The sequence below is a fragment of the Crocuta crocuta genome, unplaced genomic scaffold (assembly GCF_008692635.1).
Source record: "Crocuta crocuta isolate KB4526 unplaced genomic scaffold, BGI_CrCroc_1.0 scaffold466, whole genome shotgun sequence".
NCBI classification, from domain to species: domain Eukaryota; kingdom Metazoa; phylum Chordata; class Mammalia; order Carnivora; family Hyaenidae; genus Crocuta; species Crocuta crocuta.
In genome coordinates, this window is record NW_027529672.1 from 8662387 (window position 1) to 8680688 (window position 18302).

Here is an 18302-nt window from a genome sequence, read left to right on the forward strand (position 1 = left end):
CCCTGAAGATGCCGAGGGCCAGGCCCGCCGCCGTGTGACCGCCCGTGGTGACCCGGGTCTGGCCGCCCAACGTGCTTGGAAGGGTCGCAGGGGCTGCCTGAGCCCCCTCTTGACCTTGACCTTTAGCCTTCGGTCTTTCCGAGCCGTTCCGGGCACGTTCCCCCACTTTCGGGACAAGCCCCGCGCGGCTTCCCCGGGGGGCTCGGGGGCCCCAAGCCCGTGCGCCCCCAGGGACGCCTTGAGTCTCACCCCCCGTCCTGCACCTCACCGCGGGGTCGGAGATCCTGCTTTTCGGAAAGAAGCTCTGAGATGCGGGGGAGACGCGTTGGCAGCAAGGGCCCGCTCGTGAGGAGCCGAGCAGAACGGAGGGATGGTTCCGGAGCGCGGTCCCGGGCGTGGCAGGCATCCTGGGGGTGCTTCGCCCCCGCTTCCCCGCGCTGGGGCGTCCCGGGCCCGCGCGCGGCGTTGCGTGGTGTCCAGCACCGACGTCTGTGTATTTGTAGGCCTAGACACAGCGTGCGTGCAGCACCATACGGGTGCTTCACGTTGACGACCAGGTAGCTGCTGAATACTAGATTATGGGTAGCTTTATGAAAGTAAGATTTAACTAAATTTAAACAATGACCTTTTAAATGTATTTAAATTATTTTGGTTATAACTTACAAGGGCTCAGACCCCCGGCCTCCATTTGTATTTGCAGGTTCTGCAAATGGAGACAAAAACCAGATCGTCTACATGTGAAAAGTAGAACTGATGTTTTAAATAAATAAAAAATTCAAACCAGAACCGAATACTCGGCAAAGTTTATTTCAAGCCTGAAAGGGTAGAATAAAGACCTTTTAATGCAAACAAACGGATCGCCAACTCTGTGCTAAAGGAGACTGTGTCCGGGTGGGCTACACCAATGTGACAAGCACACAAAATGAAATGGCCCCAGCGTGAAAGAAGTTTCTAAGACCCCAGGGCTGGTATTGAGGAGGGTGACTGCTGTCCTCCATGAAGTTAGGGACAAGAATACAAGTGACAGAAAAAAATGTATTAGGCTCAAAATAAAAGTCACTTAACTTTACCAGCAAAAATGGGTTTATTTGGAAATAGAAAATTCCAATTAGGGACATGCAAGCTATTGTCCAGTCCAAGAGAGGAGAGGAACTTTTTTTATGGAGGACATTGGGAAGCATTGCTTCAAACTAAAGTCCTTTGGAGAGAAGTAAGTTCCGGTGATGAGCATCTCTTGGCTGAGTTACAGGGGTGGTCCTTGTGCAGATGCGGTGTTCACCTCTTCCTGTTGGGTCCTGTAATCAATGATTCTTTCCTTTTGAGGATTCTTGTGTTGGGTCTGTAATTCACAATTCTTCCTGTAATCCGCATGGAGTGGTATGGCTCCCCCTTCTGGCCTCCGGACTCCATTTTGGTGAGGTTTCCTTTATTGTGGTATGTGTGTGTATATATATGTAGTATATATATATATATACATACTATTTGTGTATACACACACACACACACACACACATATAAATTGGGCGTCAGGAAAATTGAAAGCTTTGTATTTCAAAGGACTCCATGAAGAAAGTGACAACCCACAGAATGAGAAAAATTTTTGCAAATAATGTATCTGATAAGGGTCTTGTGTCTAGAATATATAAAAACACTTTCAACTCCATAATAAAGGACAAACCATTAAAAAATGGGCAAAGGAGGGGTGCCTAGACGGCTCAGTCGGAAGGCCGTGCGATTCTTGATCTTGGGTCGTGAGTTCGAGTCCCATGTTTGGTGTAGCAATTACTAAAAAAATAAATGGGTAAAGACTTGAACAGAAATTTCTCCAATAAAGATATGCAGATGGCCAATGTGCACACAAAAATGTGCTCAGTATCAGTCACTAGGGAAGTACAAGTCAAAACCACAATGAGGTATCGCTTCATATACACTAGAATGGCTATAACCAAAAAAGACAGACAGTGGCAACTGTTGGCAAGGATGTGGAGAAATTGGAAGACTTCATTGCTGCTTGGAATGTAAAATGATGCAGTCACTTCGTAAGATAGTCTGCCAGTTCCTCAAAAGGTTAAACAGTGTGACCATATAACCCAGCAATTCTACCCCTAGGTATATACCCAAGAGAATAAAAATATGTCTACACAAAGGCTTGTTCATGAATGTTCGTAGTAAGTGTTATTCATAATATCAAAAATGTGGCAAAAAACCCCAAATGCCTATCAACTTGTTAATGGATAAACAAAATGTGATATGTCTATACAATGGATACATTAAAATGGATTAGAATATACAATAGTATGTTATTTGGCAATAAAAAGAAATGAGGTGTCCTGACACTTGCGACAACGTGGATGAACGATACACTAAGTGAAAGAAGTCAGACCAAAGGCCACATACTGTTGTATGACTCCATTTGCATGAGTGTCCAGAATAGACAAATCCACAGTGGCAGAAACTAGATCAGCAATTGCCAGGGGCGAAGGGGTGTGAGGCACTGCTAAGAAGGAGGTTTCTTTTTTGAGTGATGAGCATGTTCTAAAGTTGCTCGTGGTAATGGTTTCACAACTCTGTAAATACCCTGTAAACCAATGAATTGTATACTTTACACGAGTGAGCTGTATGGCATATGAACTGTAATCAGTAAAGCCATTTACAAAAACTGGACAACCTGATTTACTTAAGTCACATGGGCAACATCACTGAGTAGCTGCAACCTTAATGGCCAGGGGTGGCCCTTGGGCTAGTCAGCAGAAGGTCATGATTGAAACAAGGTGTGTCCTGTGTGTGCTGGAGTCCTCAGACACAGCTGAGTAGTCTACCCCTGGCCATGGCCATGGGACCTTTCTGTTTCCAAGAATGTGGGATGAGGATGACAGACCGAGCTACCAGTCACAGGGCTAGTTACAGCTTCAGTTTGACTCAGGCAGTGGTGCCACAGTGAAGGGACACACAGAGCAGGAAACTTCCTCTTCCACAGCCTGGGGACTAAGGTGCCCCCTCTCCCAAGTGTCAGCCTAGCTGTCCTCTCTCCCCAGCCATAAGCTCAGGTTGTGAACTCTGCCTTCTCTCCAATCACCCACTAAGTGCACCCAGGCTTTCCATCCAGATGTAGTCTGCGTGGGCCACCACTGGGCCGGGGGAGGGTACACACGGAGCATATTCAGCCAAGCGGTCCCTGCCTTCACAGTGTGGGGTTGCGTCAAATAAGAAGAAGATCCAGGGGATTGAGCCAGAATTAAGTTTGAATCCCCCAGACCCGGTTTTGGCCAGATTCTTATCCAGGAATGATCAGGGCAGAATCTCAAACTTTCTGAACAGGCCTCTGCAACCCCTCGTGATCCTGATCTTACCAGTGTTGACTGAGAAAAGAGGCAGAGTTGAAGTAAAACAAAAGCATCATTTGGTGTCTCAGATTTGCAATTTGGGGAGTAGAGATTTGGACACAACCCAAATTGTGTCCTCCTAGGGGAAAATGTCAAGGTTTTTTATTTTTATCTTTTTTACATTTATTTATTCATTTTGAGAGAGAGAGAAAGCATGAGCAGGGGAGGGGCAGAGAGAGGGAAAGAGAGAATCCCAAGCAGGCTCCACAGTGTCTGCATAGAGCCGGAGCCCTCGAACCGTGAGATCATGACCTGACCTGAAATCAAGAGTCTGACACTTAACCGACTTGAGACATCCAGGCGCCCCAAGTCAGGGCTTTATTAAGACCAAAGGGAATGCTTGTATGCACTGTTTACTAAGAATTTTGATTGGTGTGGGGAGTAGAAAGCTAATCTTGGCTGAATATAATCGATTGCTAAGGCTATCACAAAGCAAAGTCTTTCTGTACTGCATCGCAGGTGTTTGGGCAGAGTCCTTGGAGGATTTGCAGTCTGGCCCAGTTCAGAGTTCATGGCTTTAAATGGTAAGGAAGTGAATANACCGACTAAGCCACCCAGGCGCCCCAGAATAGGCCCATCCTTGAAGGCCTCCTGGCTCCATTTGAAAACTTCTTGACTGGGGCGCCTGGGTGTCTCAGTCAGTTGAGTGTCCGACTGCAGCTCAGGTCATGGTCTTGCGGTTCGTGGGTTCGAGCCCCGCGTCGGGCTCTGTGCTGACAGCTCGGAGCCTGGAGCTGCTTCTGATTCTGTGTCTCCCTCTCTCTCTGCCCCTCCCCTGCTCACATTGTCTCTCTCTCTCTCAGAAATAAAAAATAATAATAAAATAAATAAAAACTTCTTGACATAAGTGACTCCATTCTCATTTTACCTTCCACAGCAGAACAGGCCGGCTGGTGGAGAAGGAGAAAGTCACGGCCAGTGAGACCCCAGATGCTTGGGGCGTGGACGTCATCAAACACCTCGACTGAGGCCTGTTTCTGGGTGGCCACTGGCAGAGGAAAAGGGACAGGATGGCCGGAAACATGACGCTGGGTAGTCTCAGGGGTGACGGAGCCAGACGGCAGGGCAGGGCAGGGACGTCCCAGCCCGCGGACGGGGTGCAGCTGTCAGACACTGCCTGGAGAGAGGGCGTCTGGCCAGTTAGTCTGCCCCGGGTGGCCAAGGCCCAGACTAGGAGGCCTCCCTTCCTGAAGGGTGGGCATGCAGGTGTGTCCCTCGCGGCCCCACGGGCTGTGTCCTCGGAGGCGGCATTGTGCTGCCATGCCAGCGGCAGTGGGCATGTCACTACAAACTCCCTAAGAAGCTCCAGACAAGCCACAGTGACCCGGTCTTCTAGCCCTGCTTACAGGTGATGCTTGCCACCCAAAACGAAGGCCAGGGCCGGAAGCCATGAGCTCCAAACAAGCCCCACAACCCAGTTTTTGACTAGTTTGATCCAATTCCAACAGTGGGCTGACCCTCCAGATGACCTTGGGATTGTTACCATATAATTGTAATAACAGAAAACACCTGCTAGCACCCCGACAGATCCACTGCGCCTATTTAAGGGAAAAAAAGAGGTGCACTGACTTCAAGAAAGCCTCCTGCTTCCCTGAAAACCCCTGTCAGCTTGCTTACCAGCCCCTTAATTATCCTGCACCATAAAACCCTGACCATGAGACTTAATCCAGGGGAAGGTACCTTTTTTTTTTTTTTTAAATAGAACCTGTGTCTTTATTATTCCACTTATCAACAGGAAGCAGATATACAATGAACAGAACCTGATGCAGGGCAACAAGTTTTAAAATTTATATTTTTTTCTTCAGACCATGATTATTTTTGGAAGCTTAACATCCATCTTGGATTTTTCCAAACTAGGGTTTTTGTTTCTCTGATGTTAAAATTAATACATGATAAATAATACCTGATAAGTATAGGAAAGTATTATAAAAATGATGGCTACCGTTTTTAGTTTTACCTTACTCTCTGGCTCCCTAATGTCATTGGACCCTGAGGCAGCCCTGTGGGGAAGGCACTGAGATCTTTCCCTTTACCACAATGGTGCTCAGGCACCAAGAGTGAGGGTCATGTAGGAAAAGATCAAGCTGAATTTAAATCTGGGTCATCAAACTCCAGAGCATGTGTTCTTAACAGCAATAGATTCTTTAGTATTTGTTTCTTGTTTATAAATATGGAGGCAGAAAAATGTAGGATTACACTTAAATATTCTTTGGACCATATGAGTAGAAGGTGGTGGTTTTGAGAAAAGGAAGGGAAGAAAAGGGACCACTCTCCACTGCCTTTGGATGTGTGGCCCCAGGCTAGGGCTCCATCCTGCACTCCAGGGGAAGGTACCTTTAGAGCATGTGCACCCCTTCTCCATTCTCTCGTCATTGAATAAATTACCGGCTTGCCATTAAATACTATTTGGTTATTTGGCAAACAGTACTGAGTAGGAACTAGCCACTTTGGTAACAGATGGGCTTCTTGGGCTCCACCACCAGCTTGATGTCAGGGGTCACATCAGGGCCCTCACCATGGGCACACCTGTGAGAGACCCAGAGACCAGTGGCCACTTTCTGGAGTTTGGGATGTCAGAGAGTCTTTAGTCTGTGGGCTGAAGTGTCCTCAGTGGTCACCGTCCAGCCCAGTGACCCTGCTGAGTTGAACCCTGGGGGGTCCCCAGGGCCTATAGGGGAAACTCTGAGGAGGAAGCCCCGTGAACCAGGTTTTACTCCAGGTGCTACAGTGGGGGGTAAAGCTTCCTCCAAAAGGAGAGCTGTCTCTTCCAGCAAACAGGTGACACTAGGGTCAGGGTGACTGCACCCCAAACATATGTTTCATTGGATTTACCAGATTGGCAGGGATGTCGGGCTGAGTGACAAGGCCAGGGGTAAGTGGTCAGCTCTGTGAGCTGGTCCTAGGCCTGGCACTGCTGCTGGGTTCCTTGTGGCCTCCGGTTTCCTCCTAGGGCTTCGCGTCCCTGCCAGGGGCCGTGCAGGGATCAGGTGAGCGCCTCCAGACAGAGGGCGCACCTCGCAGAACCAGCACACTGTGTTATCCCCGCACTTTTCCTGCACCAGACAGATGTCAAGGACCCTGTTGGGAAGCAGGGATGGGGTACAGAGGGGATTGGTGGGGGGGGATGTGGGGAGGGAGGAGCCCAGGGCAACATGCCCAGCATGCAGCACACAAAAGCTGCCCCCAACCATTGCGGCCCCCAGAGGCAGAGGCCATTCCAGAGGCAGCCACCCGTGGGTGCCCTGGTCTGCTTGGATGCTTATATGCCCAGTCACAGAAACTGTTCAGTGTCCAGAGACGGGTCAGCCTACCGTCTGGGCACTCTGCCAGAATTTCAGACACTGCTTCTGCCTATGGCAACACGTCTTCCAATGTCATTCTTTTAAAGTGCATGTATTGGGGCGCCTGGGTGGCTTAGTCGGTTAAGCGTCCGACTTTCGCTTAGGTCATGATCTCGCGGTTCGTGGGTTCGAGCCCCGCGTCGGGCTCTGTGCTGACTGCCAGCTCAGAGCCTGGAGCCTGTTTCAGTCTGTGACTCCCTCTCTCTCTGACCCTCCCCTGCTCACGCTGTCTCTCTCTCTCTCTCCTAGAAATAAATAAAAACATTAAAAAAAAATAAAGTGCATGTATTGCTTGCATGTACCTTTCATTGAGAATCACATATTTATATATATTTGTATGTCTACTTTCTGAGTTCTATGAGGGCTGCAACTTTGTCAAAATTTTGTCATTATTCAGGGATGAGTCTTCTGCACCTTGCATTATTTGAATAGGTATTCTCATGCTTTAAGAAACTGTTAAGATTACAGGCAGGGGCCCTGGTGATTGTCTGGTGCTGTCCTGGAAGCAGCCTCAATGTCTGTCTCTGCACAGAGCAAATCCAGGGGGAGGCACAGTTGGGAGTATATCTCCAGCACCCAGGATACTGACCCTCTGCACCCTTTTCCACTCTTTGGCTCTGAAATATTAGCAGCCAGGCCTACATGCTGCAGGCAGGACACTGGAAGACTCTGGGAATACTGGCCAACCCAAAGGAAGGACTTAGAGATACTGATGGAGGGTTCCCCAATTAACAGGCCCCTGTGCACCACAGAATCAAGCTCAAATTTGATAAGCCCCACTTACAGATCTAATATTTCCAAACAGCCTTCTGGTATAATCCTCCTCATGAGCAAACAAACATTATCTGCTGGCATGTAAAGGGTCTTCCTGGAAGATAGGAACAGAAGAAACAGGAAAGAGACAATGCAGAGCAAACACATCAGGCAGGAGAATGACACTGCAAGATTTCTGATTCATATCTTCAGACATTGCTTCCTTCAGCAAGAGTAGAATATTTCTCTTCTCTAAAATCAGACGTGAGTGGAAGAAGAAAGAGCTCTTGGAAATTAGACAGTGTGAAAGCAGAAGCAAAAGCCTCATGGGAGAAATTCCTCAGAAAGCAGAGCAAAGGGCAAAGATGGGAAACAGGAGCGACTGCATTCGAGGGTCAGTCTCAGACCTCTGACATCCTAAAACAGACATTTTAATTAAAAAAAAAATTTAGAGAGAAAGACAGAGAGAGCATGTGGGGTGGGGGGTGGGGGTGGGAGAGATAGAGAAAAAGAATCCCAAGCAGGCTCCATGCTCAGCCCGATCCCACCACCCTGGATCACTATCTGAGCCAAAATCAAGAGCCCAGCACTCCATCGACTGCACTACCTAGGCACTCCCTAAAATAGGAATTTTAGAAAGAGGAAACAGCGAATGGGGGAACAAGTCATTGGTAGAAACAGTTGATTAGTGAAAATAGCCTATGAAAGAAGTTCCCAGTATTGAGGGACAGGATTTTCCCGATCAAGGGCTCTTCGATTTCCCATCACAGCAAACGAAAATCCAGGCACTTGGAGCCACCACATTGTGAAATTTCAATAGATGATCCTGAAAATTTGCAGGGAGGAACAAGCCTCCACTGTGGTAAAAGATTATAAATTTGAAAGCCTGTGAATTTCTTAACAGCACCCCTAGAAGGGAGGGGATGATGCCTTCACAGTCTGAAGGAAGAAGTCTCTAACCTAGAATTCTCTGCTTAGGCAAACTACAGATCATGTGTGAGGGCAAATCGAAGACATTTTCAGATTTGCAGTATCATTTAAAAAATGATCTCCTAGACACCTCAGCATCACCAAAATAGGTGAGTGAATCAAGGAAAAAGAAGACTAGATGGTCCGGGAGGGCCAGCACAGGTGGAGAGAAGGGAATCCTTTGGGAGATGGAGATGGGAGACCCAGACTGAAAGACCACCTGCCCAGACTGGAGCTAACTTCCAGGTGCGAGGCTGAAGCCGGCAGAGCCCCTGTCCCAGGCCACGCTCGCCCGCGGGCTCAGGTGGCCACAGAAAGCCCACGGAAGCCTCCCGGTGGACGCAGGCGGCAGGATCTAGTGCGGGGCTAAGAAGGAAAGACAGGCTCTAACACGTTGTTACAGGAAAGCCTTTGAGCAGAGGGCAGGGGCTTTCCAATTCCTGCACGACAGTAGAGAAGAGACCTTCCTGAGTTAGGGGGATTCTCTGGAGAGGCCTGCACGCTTGATGGTGTGCTGAACGTCTTCTGGGACCAGCGTGGGGGGCGGAGACGTGCTCTAAGTTCTTCCTTACCCTTCGTTTCATCCTGAACCTTGTACTTTCTGTGCAGTGCACGGGTGTGTAAAGACACGTGACTACGTACACGCAGAGCATGGCGTCGCCGAGAGACTGTCACAGTCCCGATTTGGACGTGCTGAGCCCTCCCGGTCCCACCCTGACGTCACACCGTCCTGGACTTCCACCCACGGGCTCAAGGTGGAGGCGCTCACCCGCTCTTCCGAGGCAGGACAGAGGCGCCTCCTCCCCCTCTGGTCGCCTTTCCCGTCTCCTCGGGAAGGAGACACGGGTCTGGCCTTCCGCCGGCCCCAGCCTCCCTCCGAGGGGACACTCGCCCACGCCGCCCCCCAGCGTCTGCACCGGGCTGGAGACACACACAGCGGCCGCCAGGTCGCCCTCGCCCGGCCCGCGGCCCGCGCTGCTGCGCCACCAACGCGGACCAGAACCCCGTGCTCAGCCCGGTGTCTCGTGGCGGGGCTGGCGCCGGCGCCTGGCCTCACCCCGCGCCCCCAGCTCCTNCCCCCGGCCTTCCCGCAGCTACGGATCCTGGAGGCCACGGCCCGCGCCGGCGGCCGCATCTGCTCGGAGCGCAGCTTCGGTAACCGCCTCTCCTGTAACCCCTTCCTGGAGCCTGTTTCTGGAACCCAACGGGTGCCGCCCGAGCTCTGCAGCTCCTGGTCCGGCCTGCGCCCAGGGCTAACCGACCCGGAAGGCTTACCTGGTCCCCGGAGTGAATCTCCGCTCCACCCCACTTAATCAGCCAAAGTTCAATGGTCCCCAAAGCTCAGGTGCCCCGTTGGCAGGGCCTGCCCCTGCTGGGAGGGTGACCTAGGTCTCTGCTGTCGCCCTCGTTGTTTCCCACAGGTAGCGCCCCCTCCAGCCTCCGGGTCATTCCCAGGCGCCCCTTTTGCCCCCATGCCTGCTCTCCACGTGTCCTCCCAAGACAGGTGCAGGCCATCACCCCTCCGCAAGTGTTCCCCTTAAACCAGGTCTGAGGGAAGGACCCTTTGGCCCTGGGGCTGGTGTTCAGAGCTTATTTGGGAAAGGGCCGGGCTGTGTGGGGTCCCGGAGAAGGGCTCAGGGTCGGCGTTTGTGGAGAGAGAACCTCAAGGTGGCCTGTCCTGCTCCTCCCAGGTGGCGTGGTAGAGCTTGGTGCTCACTGGATCCACGGGCCCTCCCAGGGCAACCCCGTCTTCCAGCTGGCTGCCAAGTACCAGCTGCTAGAGGAAAAGGACTTGTCAGAGGAGAACCAGCTGATTGAGACTGGGGGTCACGTGGGCTTGCCCTCTGTGACCTACACGAGCTCTGGGGTAAGTGTGAGCCACGAGCTGGTGGTGGAGATGGCTGGTCTGTTCTATGGTCTCATAGACCAGACGCGGGAGTTCCTGCACCAGGCAGACGCCCCAGTGCCCAGCGTCGGGGAGTACCTTAAGAAGGAGATCAGTCGGCACGCAGCTGGCTGGCTGGAGGATGAGGAGACCAGGAAGCTCAAGCTGGCCATCCTCAACAGCTTCTTCAACGTGGAGTGCTGCGTGAGCGGCACCCACAGCATGGACCTGGTGGCTCTCACACCCTTCGGGGAATACACCGTGCTCCCCGGGCTGGACTGCACCTTTCCTGGGTATGTGCATGCCCCACCTGCCCAGTCAGCCCTCCACGCACCTGGGTCCCCTCCATGTACCCCGAGAGTCCCTCCACGCACCCAGGTCCCCTCCACGTACCCCCGAATCCCTCCATGTACCCCCAGAATCCCTCCACGCACCCAGGTCCCCTCCACGTACTCCCGAGTTCCTCCATGTACCCCCAGAGTCCCTCCACGTACCCCCGAGTCCCTCCATGTACCCCCAGAGTCCCTCCACGTGCCCAGAGACCCTCCACGCACCCAGACCCCCTCCATGTACCCCCAGAGTCCCTCCACGCACCCAGGCCCGCTCCATGTACCCCCAGTGTCCCTCCATGTACCCCCAGAGTTCCTCCACGTGCCCAGGTCCCCTCCATGTACCCAGAGTCCCTCCACGCACCCAGGCCCCCTCCATGTACCCCCAGAGTCCCTCCACACGCCCAGGTCCCCTCCATTAACCCAGAGTCCCTCCACGCGCCCAGGCCCCCTCCATGTACCCCCAGAGTCCCTCCACGCACCCAGTGTCCCTCCATGTACCCAGAGACCCTCCACGCACCCCGAGTCCCTCCATGTACCCCCAGAGTCCCTCCACGCGCCCAGGTCCCCTCCATGTACCCAGATACCCTCCACGCACCCAGGCCCCCTCCATGTACCCCCAGTGTCCCTCCATGTACCCCCGAGTCCCTCCACGTGCCCAGAGTCCCTCCACGCGCCCAGGCCCCCTCCATACACCCTGGGACCCCTTCCATTTACCTCAGAATGAGCTTTGGGAAGCAGGGAAGGGTGAGAGGGTCAGGGGGACATTTGTCTTCCCTGTTTTAGAGAGATTGCTCGTTTGTTTCCCTAGTTTTGCTCACTTAGGAAAAATAATTATTTTCAAGCAAAGGTGGTTAGAAGAAGCAGTGCATCTCATAGCACTTTCTTCCGCCCGTGTTGACGAGGCCTCTTAAGTGCTAAGCACCGTGTGAGGGCTTCCTCCCCCGTGATGGACAGACAGCCCACCCCTGTGGTGGGTGGCTTCCCCCCCGCAGAGCACTCCAGAGGCCCTCACAGGCTGTCCACCTGGGCTCTCTGGGCATCACCCCAAGGCTCCTGGCAGGGGAGGGCGTCTGTGATCAGGAGTAGGGGGCCAGGCCGGGCAGGGAGGAGGCCTTCTCCCACGATTACCTCCGTTCGCTCTTGCTCATGGCTGAGGTGGACTGGAAACCCCTGGGGCGGGGGGCGCAGCCGCAGCTCTCCCTCATTCCCTGCAGGCCCACCACCTCCAGCAGTTTCCGCTGCAGACACCAGCACTTCTGTCTCTCCTAGGGGCTACCAGGGGCTCACGAACCGCATAATGGCCTCCTTGCCCGAGGACGTGATAGTTTTTAACAAGCCTGTGAAGACCATTCACTGGAATGGGTCCTTCCGGGAAGCCTCCTCTCCGGGGGAGACGTTTCCGGTGTTGGTGGAGTGTGAGGATGGAGGCCGCTTCCCCGCGCATCATGTCGTTGTCACTGTGCCCTTAGGTAAAGCCTGCTTTTCCCCACGGGTTCTGGTCTGGTCACCCATCCCAGGTGCCCCGGCCTCTGGCTCTCTCCCACCTCAGTGGGCTCTGTGGTGTTTGTTTAGCCACTGAGCTCACATTTTCATCTAGTCCTGGACAGGATTATGCTATTGTATTTTGTAGCAACTGCATGCTTTGGAATTGAGTTTCACAATAAGAGAAAACCCATGTCTTACTCCTTCAGAGGTCACATATGGACAGGTTGGGACTGCCTCCAGGGGTTCCTCAAACCCCGCCTTCTTGGGCACAGCCAAGGGTGTGACTGCCAGGTCTCAGGTTCAGTCCAGGTACGATTGTGAAGAGTCAAGCATATGGTTCTGTGTAATTCTAGATCTGACACCCTAGACAGAAGCCATTAGTGGGAGTTGGAAATTTGACAAAAGATGGGAGTGGTTGGGAGCCACACCATGCCTGCGCTGTCTCACCTACTCCCCAGGCAGAGTCCCCATCCTGTTTGACAGATGCAAACAAGTTCATCACCTAATTGTCTGAGTTCAACAAGCTAGCAGGAGCCAGAGCTGCTGTAGGGTGAGGAATGGGCCCAGCCCTGTGGCTGCAGCCTGCGCCCCGGCGTTCCTTCAGGGAGCGCTGCTGTGGATGAGCTTGCTGCGCAGCCAGCTCCCTTCTTCCACACGTGGAATCGTACTGGGTGTGCTGGCGTAGTCTTCTGCTGCTCCCCTTTTGCCAACCCTCTCTTTTTGGTTAATAAAACTTTTGTCAGTGTTTCCAAATCAGTACATATAGATCTGTGACATTGGTTACCGCCCCCCCCCCAACCAATGTCTGTGTTCATTCTTGGCTGCAGTGTGTGCTGAGCCCCTGCTATAATCAGCAGGTGCATTACTGTGACTATTGATATTGTTCACAAGGAGCCAGGACACCTGTCACGTAGCCACATAGTTATTTCTTATATGAAGATGTCATTACTCAATATTACTTAAAATTGATGGAAGTTTAGGTTATTTTCAGTTTTTTTGTTTTACATAGCGTTTCCCATGTGCATTTAAAACACTTGTGTGGGGGCACCTGGGCAGCTCAGTCAGTTGAGTGTACAACTCCTGGTTTCAGCTCAGGTCATGATTCCAGGGTTGTGGGATCAAGCCCCACATCAGGCTCTGTGCTGAGTGTGGAGCCTGCCTGAGACTCTCTCTCTCTTTCTCTCTCTCCCCCCTCTGTCCCTCGCTCTGCCCCTCTCCTCTATGCAAGCATGCATACACACACTCTCTTTCTAAAATAAAATTTAAACCCTCCCGAAACAAAACAAAAACAAAACACTTGCGCGAACGCAGGGGCAGGAACCGCTGGATTGAGGGTCTGGGCTGACGGTGACTCTGGCGGAGGGTAGGGGACCCCTCTGTGGGTCCTCATGACCTCTACGGGTCTGTTTCCGTTGGGTTGTTTGTCCTTTACTTACTGACTTTCAAGATATCTGTGTCTTAAGGAGATTGGCTTGTGCTGCAAGTATTTCATCTCATTGAGTCTGGGCAAGACTCAATATTTTTTGTTACGCGGATACTCTTTCTGTAGCTTCTGGATGAAGCCTGTTTGTTGCCTCCTCCAAACCGATCCAGATCAGCATGGCTTGCAGACATTGAGAGTTGGAAGGTTTAGAAGGAGAAACTGTCCTCAGAACAGTCTGGGGGCGTGCCAATATTCCCTGCCTGACCAGGTGGCCACCAGGCCCTCTGTGTCCCTCCCTGGTGCTGCTGCTCACCGAGGCTAAGCCCGATGACCAGAGCCAGTCTGGTGCCTGGGAGCCCGGTTGAGCTGGGACTGGTGTGGGTCCCTGGAGGCACCCTCTCTCTGACTCCTCTGACGGGCGTCAGGGTGGGTTCCCAGGACTCTTAATTCCAGTTTAAGAGATGTATGTGGTGTAAGTTGAGTCCACTTGTGAATTCCAGGTTTTCTTAAAGAACATCTGGACACCTTTTTTGAGCCACCACTGCCCACCCAGAAGGCAGAAGCGATCAGGAAAATGGGCTTTGGGACCAACAATAAAATCTTCCTGGAGTTTGAGGAGCCCTTCTGGGAGCCCGGCTGCCGGTTCATCCAGGTGGTGTGGGAAGACGCGTCCCCCCTGCACGGTGGCGCCTCTGAGCTCCGGCACACCTGGTTCAAGAAGCTTATTGGCTTCTTCGTCCTGCCTGCCTTCAAGTATGTACGCTTCTTGAGTTTCTCTGAGGAAGCATAGGTGTGAGCTCTGAAGGGGCTCGTTGGCCTTAGTTTGGCTGAGAATCCAGCGGTGGGGTTGGTTCACTGGGAGGCGCTTCTGGAGGATTTCTGGGTGGGATTCTAAGGGCAGCCCAGCGCCTGGTGACAGACACCTGGGGCCTAACCCCTGCAGGGACAGACAGAGCCTACTGTATACAGTGGTGGCCTGGAAGGAAGGTTCGATCAGTAATAAAGTAGTTACTGAAATCTGCAGGAAGCTGCATACAGTTTGTAGGTTGCAGGAGGAATTTGAAACATGGATGTGTCTGTGGCTGGAAGACAATGTTTAAGCCTGATGCAGTAATTGAGCAAAATACCCTTACAAGTCATGGAATCAAAGACCCATCTGTGCCTAAATTGTATGGCCCAGCTATAAAGAATAAATAATATGGTAAATATGGACTTGGTGCTAACTCAGAAAATAAGACCATGAATACTTTAGGGAGGGAGGGACTGATTTTTCCAGTAAGATCAAAAGACATGGTTAGTATGTTGTGGTCTGGTTTCCACACACAGATGTGGTAGGATTGGGGACCATGTTCTTGGCTTGGAGGACAAAGTGCAGGCATGGCTCATGCGAGTAGGATGTACGGGCTCCTCCAGCCTGTGAGGGGACCCCCCCCATGTGTCCTTTGCACTGAAGATAAAGTAGACACCCGGGTAGAAACGTGGCCAGGGTTGTGTGGATGGGTAGTGGAATGGAGGCTCGGGGGGCCCAGCCAGCTTCCCTAGGCCTGGTTCTCTGGCCTATGCTCTGTGCTCAGGACACTAGTAGGGACAACAGTCCTGGACACTTCGTGGCCCAGGACAGTGGCTCTCATACTTTGCGGTTTCAGGAACCCCTTTTATACTCTTTAAAGTGTCAAGGATCCCAAAGAGCTTTTGTTTATGTGGGTTGTATCTGTGCATTTTCCACAGTAGAGATTAAAACTAAGAAATTTAAAAAGTTATTTTTTAAAATGGTAAACCTATAGCATGTTAACATAACATTTTAGAATGAAAAATAACTATGAATCTTAATTTTTTAAAACATTTTATATATTTTTGAAAAACAGAGAGAAACAGAAGGTGAGCAGAGGAGGGGCAGAGAGAGAGACACACCCAGAATCTGAAGCAGCTCCAGGCTCCAAGCTGTCAGCACAGAGCCCGACGCGGGGCTCGAACCCATGAACCTCGAGATCATGACCTGAGCCGAAGTCGGACGCTTAACTGACTGAGCCCCCCAGGCGCCCCATAAATACTGCTTTAGAAATAGCGTCTCATAAATACTGCTTTAGAAATAGCGTCTCATAAATACTGCTTTAGAAATAGCGTCTCATAAATACTGCTTTAGAAATAGCGTCTGGGGGGCTCAGTCAGTTAAGCGTCCGACTTCAGCTCAGGTCATGATCTCGAGGTTCGTGGGTTCGAGCCCCGCGTCGGGCTCTGTGCTGACAGCTTGGAGCCTGGAGCTGCTTCAGATTCTGGGTGTGTGTGTCTCTCTCTCTGCCCCTCCCCTGCTCACTCTCTCAGAAATAAATAAAAAACATTAAAAAAATTATAAAGCAGTATTTAGTGGGGAGAGTGGCAGTGCCGTCTTTTCCTCTAGTCTCTTTACCATCTGGCTTAATAGCTGCAGTGTTTTTTCCTGACGTCGGTGAGAAGGTCTGAACTCACATAGATTTATAGCTGGGGCAAGGAGTGGTGTTTAAATAGTCTTCAGATCATTGTGGTTATTCTTTGATACGACAGGAAAACTCAAGAAGTGGTAGTTCCTTCAAGGTGAGGTGCGGTGTGGGGCCTGACCCTCCTTGACGCACTAAAACCCACCGTCTGCCTGACACTCTGACGGGTGTTTCACCCATCCGTGTTTTGGGTCATTCTGAAAGTAACAGTTCATGCAGTCTTTCAAATGTTGACATATTTCACTGTACAATATCAAACAGTTGAATTTATTAATGTCACCACGGATCTCAGAAAAGCATCTTGGTTTTGGGGACCTTTCAAGCTGTCAGTGGCAGCAGATACAAGTTTTCTAAAGTTGTAATTAAAAATTTTTTTTAATGTTTTTTTTATTTATTTCTGAGAGAGAGAGAGAGAAAGAGAGAGAGAGAGAGAGAGACAGCATGAGCAGGGGAGGGTCAGAGAGAGAGGGAGATAGAGAATCTGAAGGAGGATCCAGGCTCTGAGCTGTCAGCACAGAGCCCGACGCAGGGCTCGAACCCAAGAACCATGAGATCATGACCTGAGCCGAAGTCGGAACCTAACCGCCTGAGCCACCCAGGCGCCCCTGTTAAAAGAGCTCTGACCTCACAGAACCCTGGGGTTTGTGGCCCACGCTTGCAGAACCGCCCCTGCACAGGTGACTGTGGCCCCAGCTGGCCCGGAAGCCCGTCATCTCAGGAGTGTGTCCCCACACAGGTCTGCCCACGTCCTCTGCGGGTTCATCGCTGGGCTGGAGTCTGAGTTTATGGAGACCCTGTCCGACGAGGAAATCCTTCTGTCTCTGACCCAAGTACTTCGCAGGGTGACAGGTACCGAGCAAGCGTGTGCTGCCAGGGCACCGCCTGGGCCCCTGTTGGCGTTGTCAGCCTCCGAGGACAGTCGTCCCTTCTTAGTGGGGTCACTCGAGTTCTCATCTCTGAGGAACTGAAATAGCTTTGCCAATACTTTCCACTTCTTTTTTTCTGTTTCTGGGGGTTCTGAGTTAAGCAAAGTGGGTAAGACAGGGACAGCCCTCTGATGAATACACTCGTGGCTTGGGTTTTGCTCCGCGTACTTTCCTAACTTTCCAACTGCGGGGTCTTAAACGGAAAGGCTGCTGGGGCCGGGCAGGGGTGGTGCCAGGGTAACGAACGCACTGTGTCTGGTTCAGGAAACGCCGCGCTCCCCGCGCCCAGGAGCCTGCTGCGCTCGCGCTGGCACAGCGCCCCGTACACCAGGGGCTCCTACAGCTACGTGGCGGTGGGCAGCTCCGGGGCCGACGTGGACCTGCTGGCACAGCCCCTGCCTGTGGACGGCGCAGAGGCGCAGGTGAGGTGGTGCGTGGGCAGAGTCCGCGGGCTTTTTGAAATTATGGACGGGTACACGTGTATTATTTTATGAGAATTCTACACGCACATAGCCTAAAGCATCGGAGAGTTAGGGGCGGCTAACAAAATACAATCAACACGAGCTACAACAGGGGTGGAGGCCCCTTCTCACACCCCTTCTCAGACTGTTGCGGCTGAGCTTCCTCTCCCAAGTTTACCTCGTCTCTAAACAACACGTTTATGCTGCCCCAAAACATTCAGTTGTGGAACACTTCGGATGTGCACAAGCAGGCGGAATCTTTGGGTCTCCGTCTCCAGCTTCCAAGCTGTCAGGTGGTGGCCGTCACTCACTCCCCCCCCCACCGCCCCACCATGAACTGTGCCCCACAGGCAGGCTGTTTTCCTGCAGATATGCCCACGTGCATCTCTAAGGAAGAAGGGCGCCCTCTGAAGTTGTGTAACTCTAACATCATTAGCACAGTTACAAATTTACAGTCATTCCTCTGTGTCACCCAGCACCGTGTTCAGTTTTCCATGTGTTCTATGATCCCTTTTCGGTTTGCTTGTCTGATAATGTTACTCCTTGAATGTGTGGTTTGAGGCATCACTGATTGAATTCTCACTATGGCGGATAAGGTTTCAGCTCTGTTCACTCCGGTGCCCCTCAGCTTCCCACGTGTGCGGCAGTACTTGGGTGAGGCCATGTCCACACCTGGGTACAAGGAAGCTTCGACTCCTTTTCCTGCCTCTTTGTAGATGTGAGTGTGTGTTTGAGTGTGAGTGTGTGCAGTGTGTACATGAGCGTGGGAGAGACCATGCAGGTATCAGTTTTCTTTGCCTGGGCTCTGCTAACGGTTTACATCATCTCCAGCTCCCTTCCCTTGAGCCAGTGTCAGCTCCAGCCCTTGAG

At 51.9% G+C, this 18302-nt stretch overlaps 2 protein-coding genes across 2 annotated transcripts in view; one reads left to right on the forward strand and one right to left on the reverse strand.

Annotated features, from left to right (window-relative positions):
* The window catches only part of ECHS1 (enoyl-CoA hydratase, short chain 1), an 8670-nt gene extending 7982 nt beyond the window's left edge, over positions 1 to 688 (reverse strand). Inside the window, exons 1-2 of the mRNA XM_077762928.1 lie at positions 664 to 688; positions 269 to 571 (exon numbers count right to left, since the gene is read on the reverse strand). Coding sequence (XP_077619054.1) covers positions 269 to 571; positions 664 to 688 — 328 coding nt within the window. The remainder of the gene's footprint in view (positions 1 to 268; positions 572 to 663) is intronic.
* Positions 689 to 1369: 681 nt separating this feature from the next.
* PAOX (polyamine oxidase) overlaps positions 1370 to 18302 on the forward strand; it is an 18846-nt gene continuing 1913 nt past the window's right edge. Inside the window, exons 1-8 of the mRNA XM_077762929.1 lie at positions 1370 to 1414; positions 6334 to 6370; positions 9056 to 9601; positions 10138 to 10624; positions 11933 to 12132; positions 14072 to 14324; positions 16782 to 16894; positions 17236 to 17393. Of these exons, the coding sequence (XP_077619055.1) occupies positions 1370 to 1414; positions 6334 to 6370; positions 9056 to 9601; positions 10138 to 10624; positions 11933 to 12132; positions 14072 to 14324; positions 16782 to 16894; positions 17236 to 17393 (1839 nt within the window). The remainder of the gene's footprint in view (positions 1415 to 6333; positions 6371 to 9055; positions 9602 to 10137; positions 10625 to 11932; positions 12133 to 14071; positions 14325 to 16781; positions 16895 to 17235; positions 17394 to 18302) is intronic.